This window comes from Polypterus senegalus, chromosome 12 (assembly GCF_016835505.1).
Source record: "Polypterus senegalus isolate Bchr_013 chromosome 12, ASM1683550v1, whole genome shotgun sequence".
In the NCBI taxonomy this organism is placed as follows: domain Eukaryota; kingdom Metazoa; phylum Chordata; class Cladistia; order Polypteriformes; family Polypteridae; genus Polypterus; species Polypterus senegalus.
Genome location: NC_053165.1, coordinates 126587024 through 126610069, shown reverse-complemented (window position 1 = coordinate 126610069; position 23046 = coordinate 126587024). Strand labels below are relative to the sequence as shown.

The 23046-nt window shown below is 40.1% G+C and overlaps 1 protein-coding gene across 1 annotated transcript in view; it reads right to left on the bottom strand.

Annotated features, from left to right (window-relative positions):
• The window catches only part of crtc3 (CREB regulated transcription coactivator 3), a 218072-nt gene that overhangs the window by 84536 nt on the left and 110490 nt on the right, over positions 1 to 23046 (bottom strand). The window contains exon 7 of the mRNA XM_039773390.1: positions 22578 to 22616. Within this exon, the coding sequence (XP_039629324.1) occupies positions 22578 to 22616 (39 nt within the window). The remainder of the gene's footprint in view (positions 1 to 22577; positions 22617 to 23046) is intronic.

The window sequence follows — 23046 nt, the reverse complement described above, 5'->3', positions numbered from 1 at the left end:
CAATTACACAGTTGAGGTATTACCTCTTGGGTCGTGAGTTCACCCTTGTTACTGACCATGCTGCTTTACAGTGGATGGCGTTACATAAGGAGTCAAACGCTGGTTTTTAGACATTCAGCCTGACAGGTTTTCTGTCATTTATCGTCGGGGGCCTCTCCAAGCCAATGTCAATGCTCTTTCTTGGGTTCACAACCTCTCGGTTCAGGCCACCCAACCCATTGAGTCTAGGCTGAGAGGGGGGCCGTGTCACAAACCTGGGATTAGGAGACAGTTTAAAGGCTCAATTAATTGCATTTGCCTGTTGCACCAGGGATTGGCACTCTCCTCTATCTCTCTACAGAACAACAGAACCCCCCTCAGCCTAACCATTACTTCTGGTCCCTAGACAACATCACTTCCAGTTCCAGTCCACTAGATCTTGCTTCCTCCTGATGTCACTCCCAGTTCCAGAATGACACATACTTACGACATCATTTCCTTCCACCAACCATATATACCGCCTCCTGTATGTTATAATCAGTTCTGTTTTGGACTCCAGTCACCTGACACCTACAGTATATGGGGGGATCCCCCAAATCTTTGATGTTGTCTGTGTTTAAATTACCATATTATTTATTTATTTTTGTAAACAACATTGACCTGAACATTTATTTTGATTTATGTGACTTCTGTGGTTTTTGGTGGACTTTTTTTTCATTTTCATATAAGCCAAACAAAAAGTCATAATGTTATCTAGGCCAGGGGTTGCCAACTCCAGTCCTGGAAGACCACCGTGGCTACAGGTTTTCATTCTAACCCTTTTCTGAATGAGAGACCTATTTTTGCTGCTAATTAACTTCTTTTGAACTAATTTTAATTGATTTGCTCTTGAAAACCCAGCCCCCTTAATTGTTTCTTTTTCCTTAATTAGTAGCCAAGCTATAATGAGGTACAAAAAACTGGTGTCCATCATACTATATATGAAAATAAAGAAAGACGAAGGTCTCAGGAATGTCAATTTGCTCAGGTCCCCAAAACATCTTTTTTTTATTTTAATCGTATTGAATTTTTTTAAATCAAATAACACTCCATATACATAATGTGTTTGACAAAAAGAAAAAAAAAGGTTTGTAACAATTCAACCCCTACCCCGGAGAAAGAGAGCTAGGCCAGCAGTGTAAAACTTTAAGCTAATAAAGACAAATGAATAGATAAAATAATAAATGAAAAGAGATAAATGGAGTAGAAGAGGGGAGAGAATTTGCTTCCTCAATTTAAATGCTTATTTTAAAATGTGATTGTTTAGACCCTGCCGGGTTGTAAAAAAGTTTTGTACAGATCCTCTAGGTGCGAATTAGATTTTTTCCAGTTTCACATGGTATATAACATCAGTTACCCATTGACTTAGAATAAGTGAGTTAAGATTCTTCCAATTGAGCAAGATAAGTCCATGTGCCAATAGTGTAGTAAAGGCAATCACAGTTTGTCTGTCCTTCTCCACTTTAAGTCCATCTGGAAGTACACCAAACACAGCTGTTAGTGGAATAGTAGGGATTGTGATATCCAACCTGTCTGAAAGGCATTTAAAGATTTTGGCACAAAATGACATTCATTTGTTGCAGGCCCAAAACATGTGACCCAGTGAGGCCGGAGCTTGATGGCAGCGTTTGCAGGCTGGATCTTGCCCTGGAAACATTTTGGACAATTTTAAATGAGGGAGATACACTCAATATATAATTAAATTCTGTGCATTGCTACTTTCCACTCCTTTTCTGAAATATTAAGTAAGAGATCCTTTTCCCACTTTTTTTTTGGATCTTTGAAAGGAAGGGACTGTAAAATAGTGCTGTCCGAGTCCTCAAGACTGAGCAAAATTTTTTCTGGTATACAGGTAGGTGGGAGGTGAGGAAAATTGGACAGGTTCTGTTTAACAAAGTTTTGAATTTGAAGGTAGTGAAAGAAATGTGTTGCTGGTAAGTTAAATTTGGAGTGTAATTGTTTGTAGGATGCAAAAACGTTGCCTATGTACAGATATCTAAGTGATTTAATCCCAAATGTTTTCCAGATATTAAAAACTGTGTATGTTTGAGAGGGTGGGATAAGGTGGTTCTCGTGAAAAGGTGCCACAGATAAAAGCTTATCTATCTTAAAATACTTCCTACATATTCTGATTGAGTGAAGCACAATTGGGTTCTTAGTATTTTGGCGATAACTTGTATGTATATGGGTAAAAGCAAAGAATATAAAGAAGTACTACAGGATTTTATTTCTATTGTGGACCAAGCCTGTGTATGTTCCTCTATTTCTGTCCATGTCCAGGTTTTTATAGTTTGTACGTTTGCTGCCCAGTAATAAAACTGAAAGTTAGGTAGAGCCATGCCACCTTCCACCTTAGGTCTTTGTAGGGTCGCCCTTTGGATACGTGGATGTTTTACATTTCAAATAAATGAGATAATGGTTGAGTCTAATTTCTTAAAAAATGATCTATTGATGTAAGGTGGAACCTTGGTTCACGAACGTCTCGGTACACATACAACTTGGTTTATGACCAAAAAGTTTGCCAAACTTTTGCCTCAGTTCACGACCACACACTCGGTATACGAACAAGCTACTTTCCCTTTCGGTTTGTGCGCGCTGATGATTTCCGCACGTGTTGCATTGTTCTCGGTCAGACGTGCGTGCTTGCACGTGTGTACATGCTTTCGCTGTGAACTCTATGTGCTCGATTTCATTTCCCTTCCAGTTTGTACGCGCTGATTACTGTATTTAAACACGTGTTGAGCCGCTCCCTGTTCATTGTTCTCAGTCAGACGTGCGTGCTTTATCTGTGATCTCTTTGTGCTCTACAGTATTTCGTGTGCTTTTGCAGTTAGCCATGGCTTCTAAGCAAGTGAAGAGTGGTGAGAAGAAAGTTTTGCAGAAAATTGAAATCAAAGTAAAGAAATTATTGAAAAGTATGAGCGTGGTATTCGTGTTACTGATCTTGCCACCGAGTACAAGAAGTTAAAACCTATGATTTCGACTATTCTAAAGCAGAAAGAATCTATTAAAGCAGCTGATGTTGCAAAAGGAGTTACAGCATTAAACAGGCAGAGGCCTCAAGTGCTGGAAGAGGTGGAAAAACTGTTTACCAGTTTACTCATTTATCAATTTGAGAACCCTTGTGCTTTCAAGCAGCACAATGTAAACAAAGTCAGACTGCCATTGTTGTGGAGGGCAAACACGAAGGTTTGGGTCACAAGGACTTTGTTTTTGGAATGGATGCATGAGGCTTTCGCTCCCACCAGCTAAACAGCTAAAAACACCAGAAACACAAGAAATCACACGAGAGAAAACACCTGAAGGAAAACATCTCTCCATCACAGAGCCAGACTCTCCCTCAAAACTGTAACCTCCTCTCCACCCAGTTCCTCCTCACTTCATGCTACAACTCAACTCATGCAAGGTTAGTTTTCTTGGTGGTTTATGGTTAGTTTTTGTATTATGGATTTTTCAAATGTTCATTTTTCGGTTCATAGCGTGAATTGTTGAGATGTTATTTTTCACTTTTTTCAAATGTTCATTTTTTTTTCCCTGTGCTTAAAACTCATGAAAAAAAGTGTTTACAGTGAGTGGTTCGTAGCGTGATTTGTTGCAATGTAACTATTCTTGGTGGTTTATTAAATTACAGATTTTTCAAATGTTCCTTTTTTTCCCCCCACGTGCTTAAAACTCATTAAAAAAATTGTTTATACAGCGATCGGCTTGCAAGGCTATAGCGCGAAATGCTGCAATGTTACAGAGAGAGAGAGAGAGAAAAAGAGTGAGCGAGCACTGGCTCGTGTGCTGCTGAGAGAGCGAGCGAGTGCGGGCTTGCGTGCTGCTGAAAGAGAAAGAGAGAGGGTGCGTACTGCTGAGAGAGAGAGAGAGAGAGAGAGAGAGGATGCCTGCTGTTGAGAGAAAGCGAGCCTGTGCGTGCAGCTGAGCAGGGAACCTGGGTGTTTGTGTCAGTGTTATTCAATATTTTACATTAGTTTACTATTACACTGTGCATTCTATGGTGTAATTAACTATATTTGAGCTTAAAAATCTTTAAAAAAATATATTTACATACAGTTTGTACGGTTTGGAATGGATTAATTGTATTTACATACAATCCTATGGGGGAAATTGCTTCGGTTCACGACCAGAGGTTTGGAAGGAATTATGGTAATGAACCAAGGTTCCACTGTATGTTGGAATGTTTTGAAATAAAAAGAGAAGCTTAGAAAGGATATTCATCTTAACAATGTTAATTCTTCCAGCTAAAGTGAGATGAAGGGTTGACCATCTATGCAAGTCTTGCTTCATTTTTTCCCATACAGACGGCAGAATTTTGTTGATAGCTTTATATTTACTTGTGATAGTGTCCAATCTAATATTGTATGCTTGAGAATTCACTGGGAAGAGCACACTTTTATTTAAATTGATTCTCAGACAAGAGATCTTTTGAAATTCTGTTAGTGTCGTTAGGACTGCAGGCACAATATTTTGTGGGTCTGATATATACAGTGCCATATCATCTGCATATAGAGAAACTTTCTGTTCCAGTCCTTCTCTGATAATCCCCTTTATATCATAAGCATTTCGACAGTGAATTGCGAGTGGCTCAATGGCGATTGCAAAAAGCAGTGGTGACAAGGGGCATCCTTGTCTGGTACCACACTGTAGTTTAAAGTAATCTGAATTGATGTTGTTAATACAAACTGAAGCATCTGGATTGGCATACAGTAAATTTGATCCATGCACAAATGTTCGGGCCAAACCCAATATAGTGAAAAGGTAGTTCCATTCAACCATGTCAAATACTTTTTCTGCATCCTATGATATCATCTCTGGGGTTTTTGACTTTGTTGGTGAATATATCACATTAAACAGGCATCGAAGATTGGAAGCGAAGTGTCGGCCTTTAATAAATCCAGTTTGGTCTTGTGACATTACCAAAGGCAGCATTTTCTCCATCCTTCTAGTTAGGACTTTGGAGAGTATCTTAACATTGTTATTCAGAAGTGAGATTGGTGTGTACAATGCACATTTAATAAGTCCTTACTTTGTTTAGGAAAGACAGTAATTAATACTTGGTGAAACATTTGAGGTAGAATTTAATTTTCTCTAGCTTCTGTAAATGCTGCTAATAGAAGGGGAGCTAGCCGAGTTCAGAATTTCTTATAAAATTCGGCACGGTAGCCATCAGGGCCTGCTGCTTTCCCACTCTGCAGTGAGTTTATAGCATCCAATAATTCTGATAGTGTCAGAGGTTTATTCAATTCCACTGCCCTAAGAGTATCTATTTGTGGTATCTGTAATATTTCCATAAATACCTTAGATTGTGTCTTGTCTTCTTTAATTTCAGTAGAGTATAAGGATTTATAGTAGTCTCTAAATGTGTGCATTATGGTCAATAATGTTGTCTCCATTTGTGCTGTTGATTGTTGGAATTGCATTGCGAACTTCATGCTTGTGGATTTGTTGAGCCAAGATCTTTTTAACTTTCACTCCATGTTTAGTTTCTTTAGTTGTTAGGAGGTTGAACTCTGAATGCAGAGCCTGCCTTTTCCTATGAAGCGTCTTACTTGGACACCTGGCATGTTCTCGATCTATTCTAGTAATTTCTGTGATTAGATCCAATACCTTCTTGGTTTCCAATTTATTTTTGTGGGAAAAAATTGTGATAATCTGTCCTCTTAAGAAAGCCTTCAGGGTTTTCCAGAGTGTTACTGCAGAAACCTCTGAGGGTGTATTTGTCTCTAAAAAAATTGATTTGCATGGATATACATTCTGTACAGTTCTCGTTTTCTAATAAAAGCGGATTAAGACTCCATCTGTGAGATGAGTATGTGGGGCATAGTGATTTTAGCTCCAAAATCAAGAGGGCATTGTCAGAAATAACAATAGCGTCATACTTACAAGATTTAATTTTGGGCAAGAAGTTGTTATCTATAAAGAAATAAATGAATTCTTGAGTAGCAATGATGCACTGGTGAGTAGAAGGAATATGCTCTTGAGTTTGGGTTTAGAAATCTCCAGGAGTCTGATAAGTTGTGATCAGTTACAAACTGTGTAATAGCAGTGTTAGATGTCATCTCCCCTTTGGTAAGAGATCTATCTAGATCTGGATTTAAAACACAATTTAAGTCCCCAGCCATTATAATTTTATGAGCGTTCACATTGGGAATGGATGCAAATACATTTTGCGTGAATTCCCTATCATCGACCTTGGGTGCATAAATATTTATTAAAATCACTTTACAGTTATATAAATTACCCATGACAATCACTTATTTCTCCTCAGGATCAGACACTACATATGTTCTATGTATAAGAATTCCCACACCTCTAGTTTTCTTTGTAAAGTTGGAATGGAATATTTGGCCAGTCCAGTTTTTGTGCAGCTGAAACTATTGTTAAGTTGGCATTTATAATGACAAGGATTAAAAAGATAGATTAGAGATAGCTTGCTCTCTTTCTTTCTTCCCCTAGTTCCCCCACTTTGCCTCCCCACGTGAGGCTGGACCCCACTTCCCAAAGTCCCAGTCCTCTGACATACCTAGAGACAGAGAATGTCCAAAACAAAACAAGCCCCCGAGCAGCGGGGTATGAGGAATAGAATTGAGATATCTATTGCCAATACTATCCATAAATTATTTTTTATTTTATAAACATAAAATCTAATCTTCAGCAATCTTGAGATAGTAAAATAGTAAGCCAGAGAATGGTTTAAAAAGTGGCCCAGGATAAGCATAGTAAACACAATAATAACAATAACAAAAAACCCAGGGTATGATGTTAAACAGTTTTCTTTAGAAGAGGAAAAAAAAATAAAAAATTTCTTTGACATATACACATATAATTGTAATTGAAGCATAAACAAAAAGTCTCAGAGAAGGGAACAGGATGTATAGTTACAGTACCACTATCATTGCAAGCGGATCAAGCAACCGGCAAGATCTTTGCCATGCCATGACAGGATGCGACTCCTTCTACATCCATCTTCCAGTGCAGCAAGTCTGTCTCTGAATTTTTTGCATTCGGAATTTGCAGCAGTTGCTTTCCGTTTGCAGTAGATGCCAGATGTTCGGCTGTTTCAATTCGAGTCGTGAATGTTCACTTAACATCTTCCAACTGACTGCCAAGGTCTCTCAGTTTTTCCTCACACTTTGACGCATTTTCCTGAATGTGTTCCTCAATTTTTTCCAGCATACCTTTAAAGGCTGCCTCAAAGCGATTATATGCACATTTCTCCAGGTCTTTATTATCATGCCGCAGCTTCTCGTTTGTCTTAAGCATACCATTTATTTCTTTCTTTCTATCTTAATTGAGCTCTTATTTCTTGAGCGGTGGCCATGGCCATTATGCTGATCATTACCTTCAGTTCGGACAGATTGTTTAGGCCTTCGTGCTCTGCAGGTGAAGTGATTAGGCCTGTTATAGCCAATGCTCCTGGCTCGCGAGGAATAGATGAAAACAAGCCTCAATGAATCTTTTGGATTTGATGAGATATTGTGACCTGCATCACTTGCACATTGGCTCCCACTTTTGCTCTCAACTGGAGACGATGAAATGGCCCGGGGTCCTGGGAAATCTGTGCTTTTGCCCGTCTGCTCCGGGTCAGTATGTGTAAGGCCATACCTTGAGGTTGAACTTGGACTTGATGCCTGTCTAGGCTTGGGTGTAGCTCTGAATTTATTTTCCCATTTTTTTCTGAGCCCCTTTCTTACTGCTCATGTTTATATATGCTTGCATATACTGCAATAGAACCTCCTCGAGTTGGGTAAATACAGGATACCTCGGGATGATAAAAATAAGCGAAAAATTAACACCACTGCTAACACTTTATCAGGACACTTAGAAAGAGAAAATCAACAATTTCTGAGATGTCTGCTAATGCACCACGAGAGCAGCAACAAGCCACGAAATTAAAAGAACGGGTTTAATTAACGACAATAATTGGCACCTCATTAAGCAGCTGGTTGGAGTGAAATTGGTTGGAGTTTGAGGCCCTGACTTCATTGGTCTTCTGTTGGCTCCCTCACTTCACATTTCATCTCTGTTTGGGTGCCATTTAAGGAAAGAAATGAAGCAATTTAGAGGAACGATGAAGAAATTCAAGGGAACAAATCTTAAAAAAGCAATTCAATTAAAATTAATTCACAACAAGTTAATGAGCAGCACAAAAACGGCACTCAAACAAAGGGTTAGAACGAAATCCTGCTGGCACGGTGTTCCTCCAGGACTGGACTTGGTGACCCCTGATCTAGACTACTTTTATGAACTTTAAATAAAATCTGTGTAATACACTTTGTTTATATAAATATTAAAAACAATTTTACATAGATTTTGGGATCCTTGGATGTATTTGGATATCTCTGAGTGCAGAGGGCACAATATCAGAGGTACCAGAGTTAAAATCCAGAAAGCTCCAGTACAAATTAATAGAATAATTTGATAATAGAATAATTCAATATCAATTAGTGAAATAAAAATTACAATACCTAGATGTTACTTCAGAGTTTATTGGGATTGAAAGTGGAAGTCTGCTGGGTAGCTGCTCTCTCTCTGTTACTGCAGAAATATCACTGCCCTTATCAGGTTGTTTTCTTGTGTCAGCCCTATAAAGTAACTATCTAACATTGTCGAACAGGGGTTCTTCTTATTATTATTATTAATTTTTTAATATGAGGACCAAAACATAGGATTGACATTCAAATTAGGGAACAGTATCCTGAGGCATATCACTGCCAGCATAAATGCTTAGTGTAAAGTTTAGCAAATCTGGGAGAAATAAATTCTACTTTCTAACATCGGGGGAACAAAGGTATTATAATTTTTGAAAGCATATTATCGTTAATCACTTATTTTAGTTACTTGACTCAAAGTGACAGATAAGGAATAAAGGAAACAAGAAATAATGCAGTTTATTTACCTTGTCTTAAATCAAATCTCTTTGGACAATATTTTTCAAATAAGCCCCATCGTTAACCATACATTTGTTATGGGGTTATGCTTCCACCTACAGGCAGACACTATACATAATTTTCTCCATCTTTCAGCTTCTCCTGTTAGGGGCAGCCACAGCATTTTTCCATATTTTCCTGTGCTTTGCATCTTGCTCTGTCACCCCCACCAAATGCATGTCATATCTCACCACATCAATAAACCTACTCTTGGGTTTTCCTCTGGCTTAGCACCTTATCCTTAACATCCCTCTTACAATACACCCAGCATCTCTCCTTTGGACATGTCCAAGCCAATGCAATCTCACACCTATGGCTTTGTCTCCAAAGCATCCAACATGAGCAGACCCTCTTTTGTACTCATTTCTAATTCAATCCATCCTCGCCACACCCAATGCAAACCCTAACATCTTTAACTGTCACCTACAGCTGTCTCCTGTCATTTCATTAGTGCTAATATCTCCAAACCTTATAACGTAACTGGTCTTACTACCATCTTCTCTACCATCACTAGACCTTCCCTTTCACTCTTGCTGGTACCGATTCGTCACAAATCACTCCTGACATGCTTCTCCACCCACTCCACACTGCCTGTACTCTCTTCTTCACCTCCCTTCCACACTCGTCATTACTCCGGTACTGTTGATCTCAAGTATTTAACCTCATCCCCCTTCACCACCCTAACCCGCTTCTCATCTTTCCCAGCTCAGTCCCTCTGCCTAGCCTATAGGCACAGATCCTTTACTCCCTTCCTTAGTGTCCAACTTGTCATGCAACTCATCTTACGCCTCATCTTTAGCCTTCACCACCTCACTCTTCATCTTATGCCATATCTTCTTGTACTCTGGTCTACTTTGTGCATCTCTTAGATTATCCCACTTCTGCGTCAACCTCTTCCTGTACTTCCCCATTCCACCACCAGGTTTCCTTATCCTCATTCCTCCAAACACTCTTCTAGCAGTCTCCCTTACCGCTTCTGCTGCAGCAGACCAGCTATCTGGTAACACTTCACTGCCACCCACTGCCTATCTTAACTGCTCCCTGAACTCCACTTTACAGCCTTCCTTTTTCAACTTCTACCATTTCATTGATGGCTCTGTCCTCACTTTCTTCCTCTTTTTGATATCCAAAGTCATTCTACAGACCACCATCCTATGCTGCCCAACTACATTTTCCCCTGCCACCACTTTACAGGCTCCAATCTCCTTCAGGTGGAGTTACCTGCTTTGGATAAAATCAACCTGTGTGCATCTTCCTCCACTCTTGTATATCACCCTGTGTTCCTCCCTCTTCTTAAAATACATATCTACCACAGCCATGTCCACCCTTTTCGCAAAATCCACTATAATCTGACTTTCTGCATTTCTCTCCTAGACACCATAACTTCATCACCTCCTCATCCCCTCTGTTCCCTTCACCAATATGTCCACTGAAATCCACTCCAATCACCACTATCTCTTCCTTGGGTACACTCTCCACCACTTCACCCAACTCACACACATCCAGCTTGCGGGGCATATGCACTACCAACTTTCATCATCATACCTTCAAATAGTCAACTTCATACTGAGCAATCTGTTAGACAATCTTTTTCACCTCAAAACACTCCTGACACACTTCCTTCAGGATAAGGCCTACCCCTCTTCTCCCATCCACACTAGGGTAGAATAATTTGAACCCGCCTCCAATACACCTGTCCTTACTCCCCTTCCATCTAGTCTCTTGCATACACAATATATATACTGTACACCCATCCTTCTCTCCATCTTATCAGCTAAATCTCTTCCTTTATCAGTCATACTTGCAACATTCAAAGATCCTACCCTCACTTCCACTCTCCTACCATTCCTCCCGACATGTCTTTCCCCTCTTCTTCTACTCCTTCAGCCAACAGTACCCCAATTTCCCCCAGCACCCTATTGGCAGCCATTGCTAACCTGGTCCTCAACCAGTCCAATATGGAAATCTGTACTGTTGCCTGAATATTAATCTGGCAAAATGTTACACCAGATGCCCTGACATAACCATTCCCATTTATCCAGGCTGCAACTGCTCAGGCATTAGAGTGATCCATATCTGTCTGGGGATGCCCTGTTAGAGTTGCGGAATGTTTCTCCCGAGAAGCTTGGTGATAGATAGATGGATAGATTCACAAACTCCAGCAGCAGCATACTGATCAAAACTATTAATTAGAGTGATAAAAATGTAGTGCAAATTAAAAAATGCAAGGTGGAGAGTGCAAGGCAGGTATAACAGTCAATAACATTGTATAATGGTAACGTTCACGGCCCCCACCAGGTGGAATTGAAAAGTTGCATAGTGTGGGGGAGGAACGATCTCCTCAGTCTGTCAGTGGAGCAGGACACTGACAGCAGTCTGTCGCTGAAGCTGCTCCTCTGTCTGGAGATGATACTGTTCAGTGGATGCAGTGGGTTCTCCATGATTGACAGGAGCCTGCTCAGCGCCCGTCGCTCCGCCACAGATGTCAAACTGACCAGCTCTGTGCCTACAATAGAGCCTGCCTTCCTCACCAGTTTGTCCAGGTGTGAAGTATCCCTCTTCTTTATGCTGCCTCCCCAGCACACCACCACGTAGAAGAGGGCACTTGCAACAACCATCTGATAGAACATCTGCAGCATCTTATTGCAGATGTTGAAGGACGCCAGCCTTCTAAAGAAGTATATATGATTACTTGAAGCAATAAGTAGTTCTTCGTACAGCTATGAGTTACCTAGCTAAGGGGTGTGAGCTCCGGCATTGGCAGCTGGACCCTGATCGCCCTATCCATGCTCAGCTGCAGGAGTTGCTTCATCCAATTCAGAGCTGGTTCCGTGCGGACCCATTTCGAGCACATAGTGGAAAAGGTTGCCATCGACATGGTGCTGGCTGGGATACCAGAAGAGCTCTATATTCCTTTGGCATGATATTGACTCACTGTACACTTTGGTGTAAAGGTTGGAAGACACCCAGGCTGCTTGGAGACAAGGTGGAACATTTTCTCCAGTCATGAATCACTCTCAACCTGCCAGATCTCCTCCCCAGAGCAATTGTTGCCCATTGTTGCCTCAGCCGTGGGCCCTGGCCCCTGCAAATCACGTTTCCTTGGTACGGCCAGCCAGGGCTCCCGTCTTTGCTGTTGTGACCCCTCCTGGAGAGGCTCCTGGTAGAAACCGCCGCCGTGGGTATTCTGGCAATGGTGCCAAGCGCAGGTGCTTCCAATGTGATCAAACCAGCCACCTTACCAGGGAATGTCACCTCTCCCCTGCTCAGTCCATGGAGGTTGGTTGGCCAAGGTCTGTTGTTCCCAGGAACCTTCTCTTAAGAAAAGCGGTTTCAGGTTCTCTGACATTAGCAGGCCATGATATCTCTGCCTTTTTTGGACTCAGGTAGTGATCCCGGCGTTGTCAGATGTGACTGGCTCAGGGGTACTTCCCCATCTGGCACTGTGTACATAAGGATGTTAAGGACTATGAGGCAGTGTTGCTTCCTTTGAAGTATAAGGGACACAACTTTAAAGTCTGGACTGTCATTTCGGATTCCTGCCTTTGGCCCTTGCTGCTCGGGAGGAGGAATGCTCTCTTCCCTAGGGTCAGCCAAATTTGACACACTGGCCCTGGGGTCCTCTCTCGCTGTAAAGGAGGGGGAGGAGCTGGTGGCTGTCAGAGAAGCCCTCAAGACCCACTTGGAAATTGAACCCAATGTCTCCAGTGAGGCTGGGAAGGACTCCTTGGATTTCCTCGAGCAGCTAGCTGGACCCTCTAACACTTTGGAGCCTGCACGATGCACCGGCCACCTGGAGCAAACGGCTTGTGAGCAGACCAATTTTTGCACGCTGATAGATCACTAGAGTATGCACATTCAAGCAGGTTTACTTTACTAGTGACTCCATGTTGAATCTCACAAAGGGTTACTGGCAGGTGCCTCTTGAAGCTTCCAGTTACGAGAAAATGGCATTTGCCACCCCTGACGGTCTTTACGAATTTACTAGACTCCTGTTTGGTTTACATGGCATGCCTCTAACTTTCCAGTGTATGATGAATTACGTCCTCATTACAAATAATTCAGGGCGTACCTCGATGATGTCATAATTTTCAGCAATGACTGGCATACGCATTTGGAATGTATTTGTTCTTGACAGCTTGGCAGGCTGGTTTGACAGCTAACCCTAAGAAACGTAGGTTGGGTATGTCTTAAACTCATTACCTGGGTAATTCTATGGGCAGGGAGTTGGTTTGACCTCAACTAAAAAAGATAGACAAGGTGCTTGCTTACCCACATCTGGAGAAGCAGAAACAGGTTTGAGCATTTCTGGGGCTTGCCGGTTATTATAGAAGGTTCATCCTGGATTTTGCGCATAGGGCTGCTCCACTTTCCGATCTTGCAAGGGGCAGAAAGAACTGCCCTGTTATCTGGTCGGACGATTGTGAACAGTCCTTCTGTGATTTGAAAACTGCTTTGCCTTCTTACCCGGTTTTGCGGAATCCTGATTTCTCTAAAGATTTTGTCCTACAGACAGACGCTAGTGCGTTCAAGTTTAGGCGCTGTACTGTCTCAGGTTTTCTATGGTGATTTGCGCCCCATCATGTTTTTGAGTAAGAAATTGCTTCTGCAGGAGAGTAATCATTCAACAATTGAGATGGAGTGTTTGGCAATTAAGTGGGCTGTGGAGGCTCTCCATTATTACAGTCATATGGAAAAGTTTGGGAACCCCTCTCAGCCTGCATAATAATTTACTCTAATTTCAACAAAAAAAAGAGAATAGTGGTATGTCTTTCATTTCCTAGGAACATCTGAGTACTAGGGTGTTTTCTGAACAAAGATTTTTAGTGAAGCAGTATTTACTTGTATGAAATTAAATCAAATGTGCAAAAATTTGGGTACCCTTGTAATTTTGCTGATTTAAATGCATGTAACTGCTCAATACTAATTACTTACAACACCAAATTGGTTGGATTAGCTCATTAAGCCTTGAACCTCATAGACAGGTGTGTCCAATCATGAGAAAAGGTATTTAAGGTGGTCAATTGCAAGTTGTGCTTCCCTTTGACTCTATTCTGAAAAGTGACAGCATGGGATCCTCAAAGCAACTCTCAAACGACCTGAAAACAAAGATTGCTCAGTATCATGGTTTAGGGGAAGGCTACCAAAAAACTATCAGTTTCAACTGTAAAAAATGTAATCAGGAAATGGAAGGCCACAGGCACAGTTGCTGTTAAACTCAGGTCTGGCAGGCCAAGAAAAATACAGGAGCGGCATATGCGTAGGATTGGGAGAATGGTTAAAGACAACCTACAGATCACCTCCAAAGACCTCCAAGAGCATCTTGCTGCAGATGGTGTTACCTGTACATCATTCTACAATTCAACTTAATTTGCACAAAGAACATCTGTAAGACAGGGTGATGAGAAAGAAGCCCTTTTTACAATCACTCCACAGAGTCACTTGTTGTATGCAAATGCTAATTTAGACAAGCCAGATTCATTTTGGAACAAAGTGCTTTGGCCTGATGAGACAAAAATTGAGTTATTTGGTCATAACAAAAAGCATTTTTCATGGAGGAAGAACACCACCGCATTCCAAGAAAAACACCTGCTAACTACTGTCAAATATGGTGGAGGTTCCATCATGCTGTGGGGCTGTGTGGCTAGTTCAGGGACTGGGGCCCTTGATAAAGTCGAGGGTCGGATAAAATTGAACCCTATATCAACAAATTCTTCAGGATAATGTTCGAGCATCAGTCACAAAGTTGAAGTTATGGAGGGGATGGATATTTCAACAAGACAATCACCCAAAACACAGTTCAAAATCTACAAAGGCTTTCATGCAGAGGGAGAAGTACAATGTTCTGGAATGGCTGTCACAGACCCCGACTTGAATAAAATCGAAAAATCTATGGGATGATTTAAAGCAGGCTGTCCATGCTCAGCAGCCATCAAATTTAACTGAACTGGACAGATTTTTTATGGAAGAAGGGTCAAAAATTCCTCCATCCGTCTATAGGAAGCGTCTAGAGGGTGTTTGAAAGCTCGGCCAATGATAAACAAAAATCCAAAGAATTAAGAGGGGTTCCCAAACTTTTTCAAACGATTTATGGGATCGTAAGTTTACCTTGGTGACCAATCACGGTCCCCTTCAGTGGCTATACCAACAGAAGGATATGAACTCCCATCTCACGAGAAGGTTCTTGAGCTTGCAGCCATTTAATTTTAGTGTCCGTCATTGTCCCGGCTCTGCGCACATTAATGTGGATGTTCTGTCACGCCTGGTTTTGCGGGGCGCTTAATTCACAAAGATGTGAACAAAGCTGAAGGAGGAAGCGTGAACATGGTGAATGTGGCCCCAAGGGGATGTGGCTGTTCCTCTGAAACCCCCTCTTAAACAAACAGTGATATAATGAGAAACAAACACAGCTTTCCATCTCCTCTTTGCGGGATCAGCTGTTGTCCTGCTGCTTGCTGCCGTGCCTCGTGATCTGCATCTCGCATGAGGTTTCAAACATTTCAAAGACCATAGTGAGCTGCTATTATTATTATTACTATCATATAATGAAAATATACATTTGATTTGAGTCTGTAACACTATGTATAAATTTTGGCTTCTTGTAAAAGTTACAGCTTGTTTTTTTTATTATTCAGTTGTATTCTCTCAGTGACATTCACGTGGTACAATGAACTTGCCTCTCCCTCTCTAACAGCTCAGTTCTCAAAATGCAGAGTGATTGGTCTCAAACCCAGGACCTTTGGGTTATAAGGCATCAGTTCTTACCTCTGCACCACTCAAGAACACATATAAACTTCCAGTCAATTGACATTTTTTGAGCTTGGGTTTTTAACTGATTGACAACAACATGTAAATCAAATCCTTTTTTCCCCCCCTTTGATTACATTCTTGAATAAACGCACATGTGTTTATTTGATATTTGGACTAAAGTCATCACACATTATACACTTCATGTCATTATTAGTATAACATGGAAATATTTTCTGCTTTAGGTATGTGTTAGCATTTCTTAACCTCGCATTTATTTCCTTTCATCCTACACTTACCCAGATCTTTGTAGACATGGAACACACATGAAGTGCATGAATTCCAAATAACGATATACTGTATTATTTTACAACTCCAGGAACCTTATACACAGATAAAAACCATTGGCTTGAGCTGGGAGAACGTTTTGCCCATGAGCTCCGTCAAGGCAGGGGATGGGATAGCAGGCTGCTTGCTGTTTGTGCTAACCGACACATTTACAAAACAAAAAACCCTGATGGAGACGTGCAAAGAGATTTAAGGTGGGCCGGGATTGCAAGTTTTTTCTTAGGCTTCAGGCATTCTACGGTTAATGGCGTTTTCATTTGATAGCCACAATTCCATCATCTCTCTGGCACTTTTAGTATTTGCCTTGACTCTCACTTGCGCAGTGTCCAAGTTAAATGTGTGCCTGGTTGACTTGGTATTTGTATATAACAGAGACCGTGGGCCCTTCCTTCTGACAGCATTGCAATGTTCTTGTATAGCTGAGAGGTAGTTAGTGGAGGCCAGCACAGAACAACTGATCTCAGATCCTGCACTGCCTTCTGGTCAACTAAGGTGATGACATAGCCAGGTCTGGCATGAGGCAGTGAAATACCTCATCTGTTTTCATTGTTGGTAAAGCACAGATATTTCATAATTCGTGAAAACCTACATTCAGAACATTTCTCCAAAGAACGGTGTTGCCCAAGTTTTGTTCTTGGACCAGTACCATCACTTCTCAGGTTTTATTACAAGTTTTGGCAATATCAATAAACCTAAAAAGGCCCAGATATCAGCAGTTACTGGTTCATATCTTTCTGAATGGGAAACTGCTTAGGTGTATGGTTATTTGCCCGACACTGCTTTGCGTAATGATTCATCTTGACAACAATTTTGTCGATTACGTCATCATCCAGGAATAACTTCACATAAGTGAGTGGATCTTGGCTGTCAAAGTCCATTTTTATTTCTGGTTGTCCCAAAAAATCAAAACAAGGTGTCACTGGTTTATTTGAAGCAGGGCCAACAGACAGCCAGATGCGAGGGTCACTTTTGGATTCATCAAAATCACTTTTGAGGTCACTGTCCATTTCAGTTTTACCACCTGAGGACAGATTCACTTCCTCATCACTGCTGATGAGAAGCTTCTCAGCATCACTGCTTGTATCACTAGCAATAGCTTGCAACACCTGAGCTGCTGAAAAACATTTCTTACAAGACATTATTACGGGGTGGGTTACACTTACAGGTGAGAGGAGAAGACACACCGATAACATTGCCCATGTGATGCTCGGGACTTACGGTGACAGCCTGAGTGATTCTTGGTTCTAACGCTTACACAAGACGCATGCATACATTTGCAGATGTGACACTCGGGACTAAAGCTTTTAACACAGTTTTCGCAGACCAAGTAACACTCAGGTCTAACACTAAGACGACTATAAATATACAAAAATTGGGTGCTGAAGATCAATAACATGATGCATAAGCTGAACAAAAGTGATGAACTAAAAGAAATGTGTACAGGCATAATAACTGGGCAAGGGAAAGCCATAATGAAAAGGTGAAGATGTGGTAGATTTGTTGATTTAGCCTGCTAATCATACACCATGGCAAAAATAAACATAATGACAAGACACAAGGAAATCATCCTGCATCATCAAGGTTTCTCCAAGCAAACAAACATTTACAGAAGTGCCCTCCATGCTCTTCTGCTGAAGCACAATCAAATGGGCAAGTATAAGATCCACAAAAGAAGTGGCTGACCAAGAAAAATGAGTACACCAATTAAGAACTGTGATCAAGGTTACTACGTTTTAAAAATCAACGTCCAGCACTGCTATCAATGAAAAACTGGCAGAAACCACTGAGACCCTGGTGCATTTAACTAGAGTCTAGTGAAGTGGTTTTCATGGAAGAAGTGCAACCAAAAAGCTAATTCACTAAAGTGGAAATAAAGCCAAACGATTACATACGCAGGGAAACACAAGGTTTGCAGAAAAATGGCAGCAGGTGCTCAGGACTGATAAGTTAAACTTTTTGACTCTGAAGCAAGGCAGTCTGTCTGCTTAGGTTTTTGAAACTGGTACATGGATGAATTTCTGCAGGTAACGCTAAAGCACAATTCCACAGTTAGTGATCTGATCAAAATTGATGACCATTCACTGTTGAGAAGTAATGGAAGACTCTTATCTATAATACAGCAATACCTGGCTCAACTTCATTCTGCAGCATGACAATGACTCTCTACACAAAATTGAAATCATAAAAACTATTAGAACTAAGAATTCTGCAATATATTTGTTAAATTTGATGCACTTTCCCAGAGGAAAAAAAAAAAAGAACGGAACATTAGAACAGTATAGATGAGAGCAGGCCATTCAGCCCAGTTCTAGCCATTTAATTATCCCAGAACAAAAAAAAGTCTAGTTTGGAAGGTCCCTAAAGTTCTGTCTAACACACTACCTGGTTACTTATTTCATGTGTCTGTGGATCTCTGGGTGAAGAAACACTTCCTAATATTAATGCAAGAATGTACTTTTGACAAGTTTCCAACTTGGATCAGCCTGACCATGCTTTTTATATAACAGGATAATATATGACATTTTCCAGTACTTCAGAATTTCCCCAGTGTACAATGACTTACTAAAAAATGTGTCAAGGGTTTATACACATACTCAGTAACATTATTTGGTCCTGGCATTTTTTTTAATTTTTTTTTTTTATTTCTATCTACTTAATCTAAGCAGTACTTTTCCCTCTATTATTTCCAAATCACCCAGTACTCCCCTTAGTAGTCCCTGTTACTTTTGGGAGATTATCCACTTCCTCACATGTGAAGAGCATCTGCAACTGTCTTTAATATGCCTGATACACTTCACCTCCTCCTTGACTGTTCTTTTACTACTACAATACTGAATCACTTTGAAACATCTTTCACATTATCTGCTATACTCCTCTCAAGCAATAAAAAAAATTTAAATAAAAAATAATATATAACACCAGTTCAGAAAAATCTTTGCAGTTTTAAATGCTGCTTATTAAACATTAGCAACACACCTGTGCTTCGCAGCGGCAAAGTACTGCCTTAAAACTTTTATTAAGAAGAAAATTAAACCTTTTTAAACTGAGGGAAAATATACCAATAATCATTTGTTAAGGATCTCTTTGTATACCACATTGTCAGTTCGGCCCTCCGGTTGTAATATGACCAAGCTGTGTACTGAGCTTACTCTTGAGCATGCAATGTACAGTTGGCCATGTGAACAGTAATCTTGTTTCAAATCTCACAGCTTGGATTGCTGCTGTCATAATTGGTTTGAGTTTCATGGTTTGTTTCAATTACGACAGTATTTGCAGGACTTGTGTTGAAGTGACATTCGGCATCTGTCAAGCGCTGTAAGCATACAACCGGTTTCATTGATAACTTCGCATCCTGCTTTGGAGAGTTTAAAAATTCATAAACATCAAAGTGTCCACTACTGAAATCGTCACTTGTGAATCTAAGATGTTTAAGAAGAACTGGCGGTTGTTGAAAGGTATAATATATTTGGCCATTTCGATATACTTAAAAGCAACAACCGAACAATTTGGCAGCAGCCATTAACTGACATGCAGAACCACAGGTGAAGGGCACTCTTCTAGTGCTCCTGTGTAGTATAATTATCTCCTGTACTGTCATCAGTTAACACCTTGAACATGTCCCAGTCATTCAATACATAAGACACAATGTTCCTCCGGATATCAAAAAGTGAGCCTGATATGGTCATGCAATATGTAACAAAGAGAATGGAAAAGGCAGGTGCCATCTCCGGGCATGGAAACCACTCGGTAAGTGACAGTTCTTTGATCAATGGTGATCACCTCGATAGACATGTTAATGCGGGTATGGTTGGAACGACAAAGGAAATGGGTACCTGTACAATGTAAAGTAAGTCTAAAATACCTACACAATAACTATAATCGTAATAAACGAACAATAAAATATCGGAGAAGCCGTGGATTAAATAAAAACGCTATAGTTATCAGCAGGGAGACGTGAATCCCGTGGCGAAGCAAGAAAGGGAATGTAGAGACCGGAGCGACGGACGGCCTTATATATGCAGGCAGCCAACAACGTGGGAGGCATTGGGATGAGGGACCCAACGCCGCCTCACACGGTGACCGAGCTGCAGGCTATGGACGTATATATGCACGTAAGTAGGATTCAGTTAGCGTTGGGAACCCGCATACCAAATTTCTTTAGAGGGCCCATAAGTAACAAAGACTGTTGGAAAGTTCAATATGGTGACCGGCAGTGGCGTCATACCACCAAAATAAGTACGTACATTGGTTTAGGTTAGCGCAGGGAGGACGCCTACCAAATTTCGTGAAGATGGGGCCATAAATAAGAAAGTTCAACATGGCGAACGTTGTCAACCGTTATGCATAGAATTTCGAAATGAAACCTGCTTAACTTTTGCAAGTAAGTTGTAAAGAATGAGCCTGCCAAATTTCAGCCTTCTACCTACACGGGAAGTTGGAGAATTAGTGACGTTGGAAAGTTCAATATGGCGGCCGACAGTGGCGTCATACCACCGAAATAAGTACGTACATTGGTTTCGGTTAGCGCAGGGAAGCCGCCTACCAAATTTCGTGAAGATGAGGCCATAAATAAGAAAGTTCAACATGGCGGACTTGTCGACCATTATGACCGTTACGTGTAGAATTACGAAATGAAACCTGCTTAACTTTTGTAAGTAAGCTGTAAGGAATAAGCCTGCCAAATTTCAGTCTTCTACCTACCCAGGAAGTTGGAGAATTAGTGATGAGTCAGTCAGTCAGGGCTTTGCCTTTTATAAGTATAGATTGTCTCTTGGAAACAAAGCTGCTTTAGTAAATTATATTTGTGTCTTCTCACTGAAACCAGGCTTAGTAAATCTGACACTGTTACCTGAGGGATCACCAATTGGATACACATCCCTTCATATATCTAGACATACTGGATGAGGAGATGGTTTGGAATAATTTATTGTGACAAAATGCAAATCACTTCTAAATATTTAGAAGCACTACTTTGGATACAGTGGCTCCCCTTAAAACAAAAGTGATCAAAGCAAGTAGAAACTCACCCTTGTTTAATTAGAGCACTAGAGCTCTTAAAAAACAGTGTTGAAAACTGGAGCAAAGATAGAGAGCAACAAAGCTGCAGGTATTTCAAATTGCATGGAAAGAGAGTGTTAATAGATAACATTAATAATAATCCTCATGTACTGTTTAAAACAGCAGCTAATCTAACAAATGGGCATTCTGAATTACAATGCAAAACACCTACATACATTAACAGTACAAACGTTTATGACTTTATTTAATGACAAAATCTAAAACATAAGATCCCAGACCTCAGCACCACATTGTAAACCTAATGCTAGCTTGGCAAGCCCTGCCTCGTCTTGTATGCATCACTTTACAAAGAAAGAACAGGAAGTTTTAACCTTAATTTCTGTTTCCATTACATCTTGCTTGAAGGTAGCTGAGCTGCCTTGAAAGTTTGCAATAAAACCTTGCCAATAAAAGGTTTCATTTTGCTTGACTTTTCTTTGCATCCATAATGGCTAACATGGTGCAACACCATACTAATTTAATTTCTGAAAAGAAACCTACTATTTATTCCTTAGAACCAGTGCCAACAAAACTAGTAAAAAGCTCAAAGAATGGTTTGGAAGCACAACTCATTCTTAGCATTATCAATATCCCATTACTGAATGGTGCAGTTCCTGATGCACTAAAAGTGTCTGTTATCAAACCATTACTTGCAGACCTAGGCCCACATACACTTAATATGCTCAATTCAAATATACCTTTTCTGTCTAAATTCTTTCAAAAAGTAGTTGCCAATCAGTTTTAGTCTCACCTTACTCATAACAATTTATTTCTGAAATTCCAGTCTTTTGTTTCCACACCAGTCAAAGTACAGAAAATGCACTAACGTGTTATAAACAACATTCTGATATCTTCTGATGAAGGTAATTCCACTGTAATTATGCTGTTAAGAGTTAAATACATTGTTTGATTCTATTGACCATTCTATTTTAAAACAGAGGATGGAAAATGCCATTGTATTTACAGGCACTTCTCTTGCCTGGTTTAGTACTTATTTATCAAATCAATTCCAGTATGTACAGAATGCAGAGTCAGTATTGTCATGAGACATGAATATAAATCATGAGAGCAAAACACACCCAGAATCGTGGTCAAAAAGGCAGGCAAAAGTCGTAAGCGCAGAGACAAAAAAGAATGTAGCCAAAGGGAAAAGTGAAAATCAATATATGATGAAAAAAGTCCAAAGCCTGACACTGAGGCCTAATTTTAATCTGTTATTAAAAATTCACTCTTTGGAATTTATGTAAATAATGAAAACAAGATGACAAATAAATCATTGCAATTAAAGAAAAAAAAATCTGATTTTTACTTACATTTCCTCACAAACTACTTTCCTAAACATTTTGCATGTAATGTACACAATCATTGTGAAAATGAATATCTATTTAATTAAGCAGAATATTGTGGTAAACATAACCACCTAAAGCACACCACCACACTACGTGCCAATAAAATTTCTGCATTTTCACTTACCATCTCCTACTTCATTTGCCTCAGCCTCACTAACGCTTGCTGTTGAAAAATAAACATTATTTAAAAATTGACTTTAAATGATCTCAATAATCATATTTACACAAAACACTAAGTAAGTTGGATAATGATCAGACTCAATGCAACTGCATTTACACTATAAACTGAGCTATATCATTTCCAAAGACTTAACATTTACCTTGTGGAGTACAACAAGTGAGACAAAGTTTGCATGGTGTAATATTCAGGTGCGTTCTGCGACTAAGTTAACTGATTTGAAAGTTGGAGCATTTATTTTTTTTTTATTTCCTTCATTCAAGAGTCAATTACTACATTCTTATTAATTAAAATTATTTTGTAACAATGAGTTGTATTCAAAAGTTAAAGTGATAATAACTAAATTAAATAGGTGCCTTTTAACAGCACATTACAACGGAGTTAAAAACCAAGCTCGAACAGGCTTGTGGTTGGT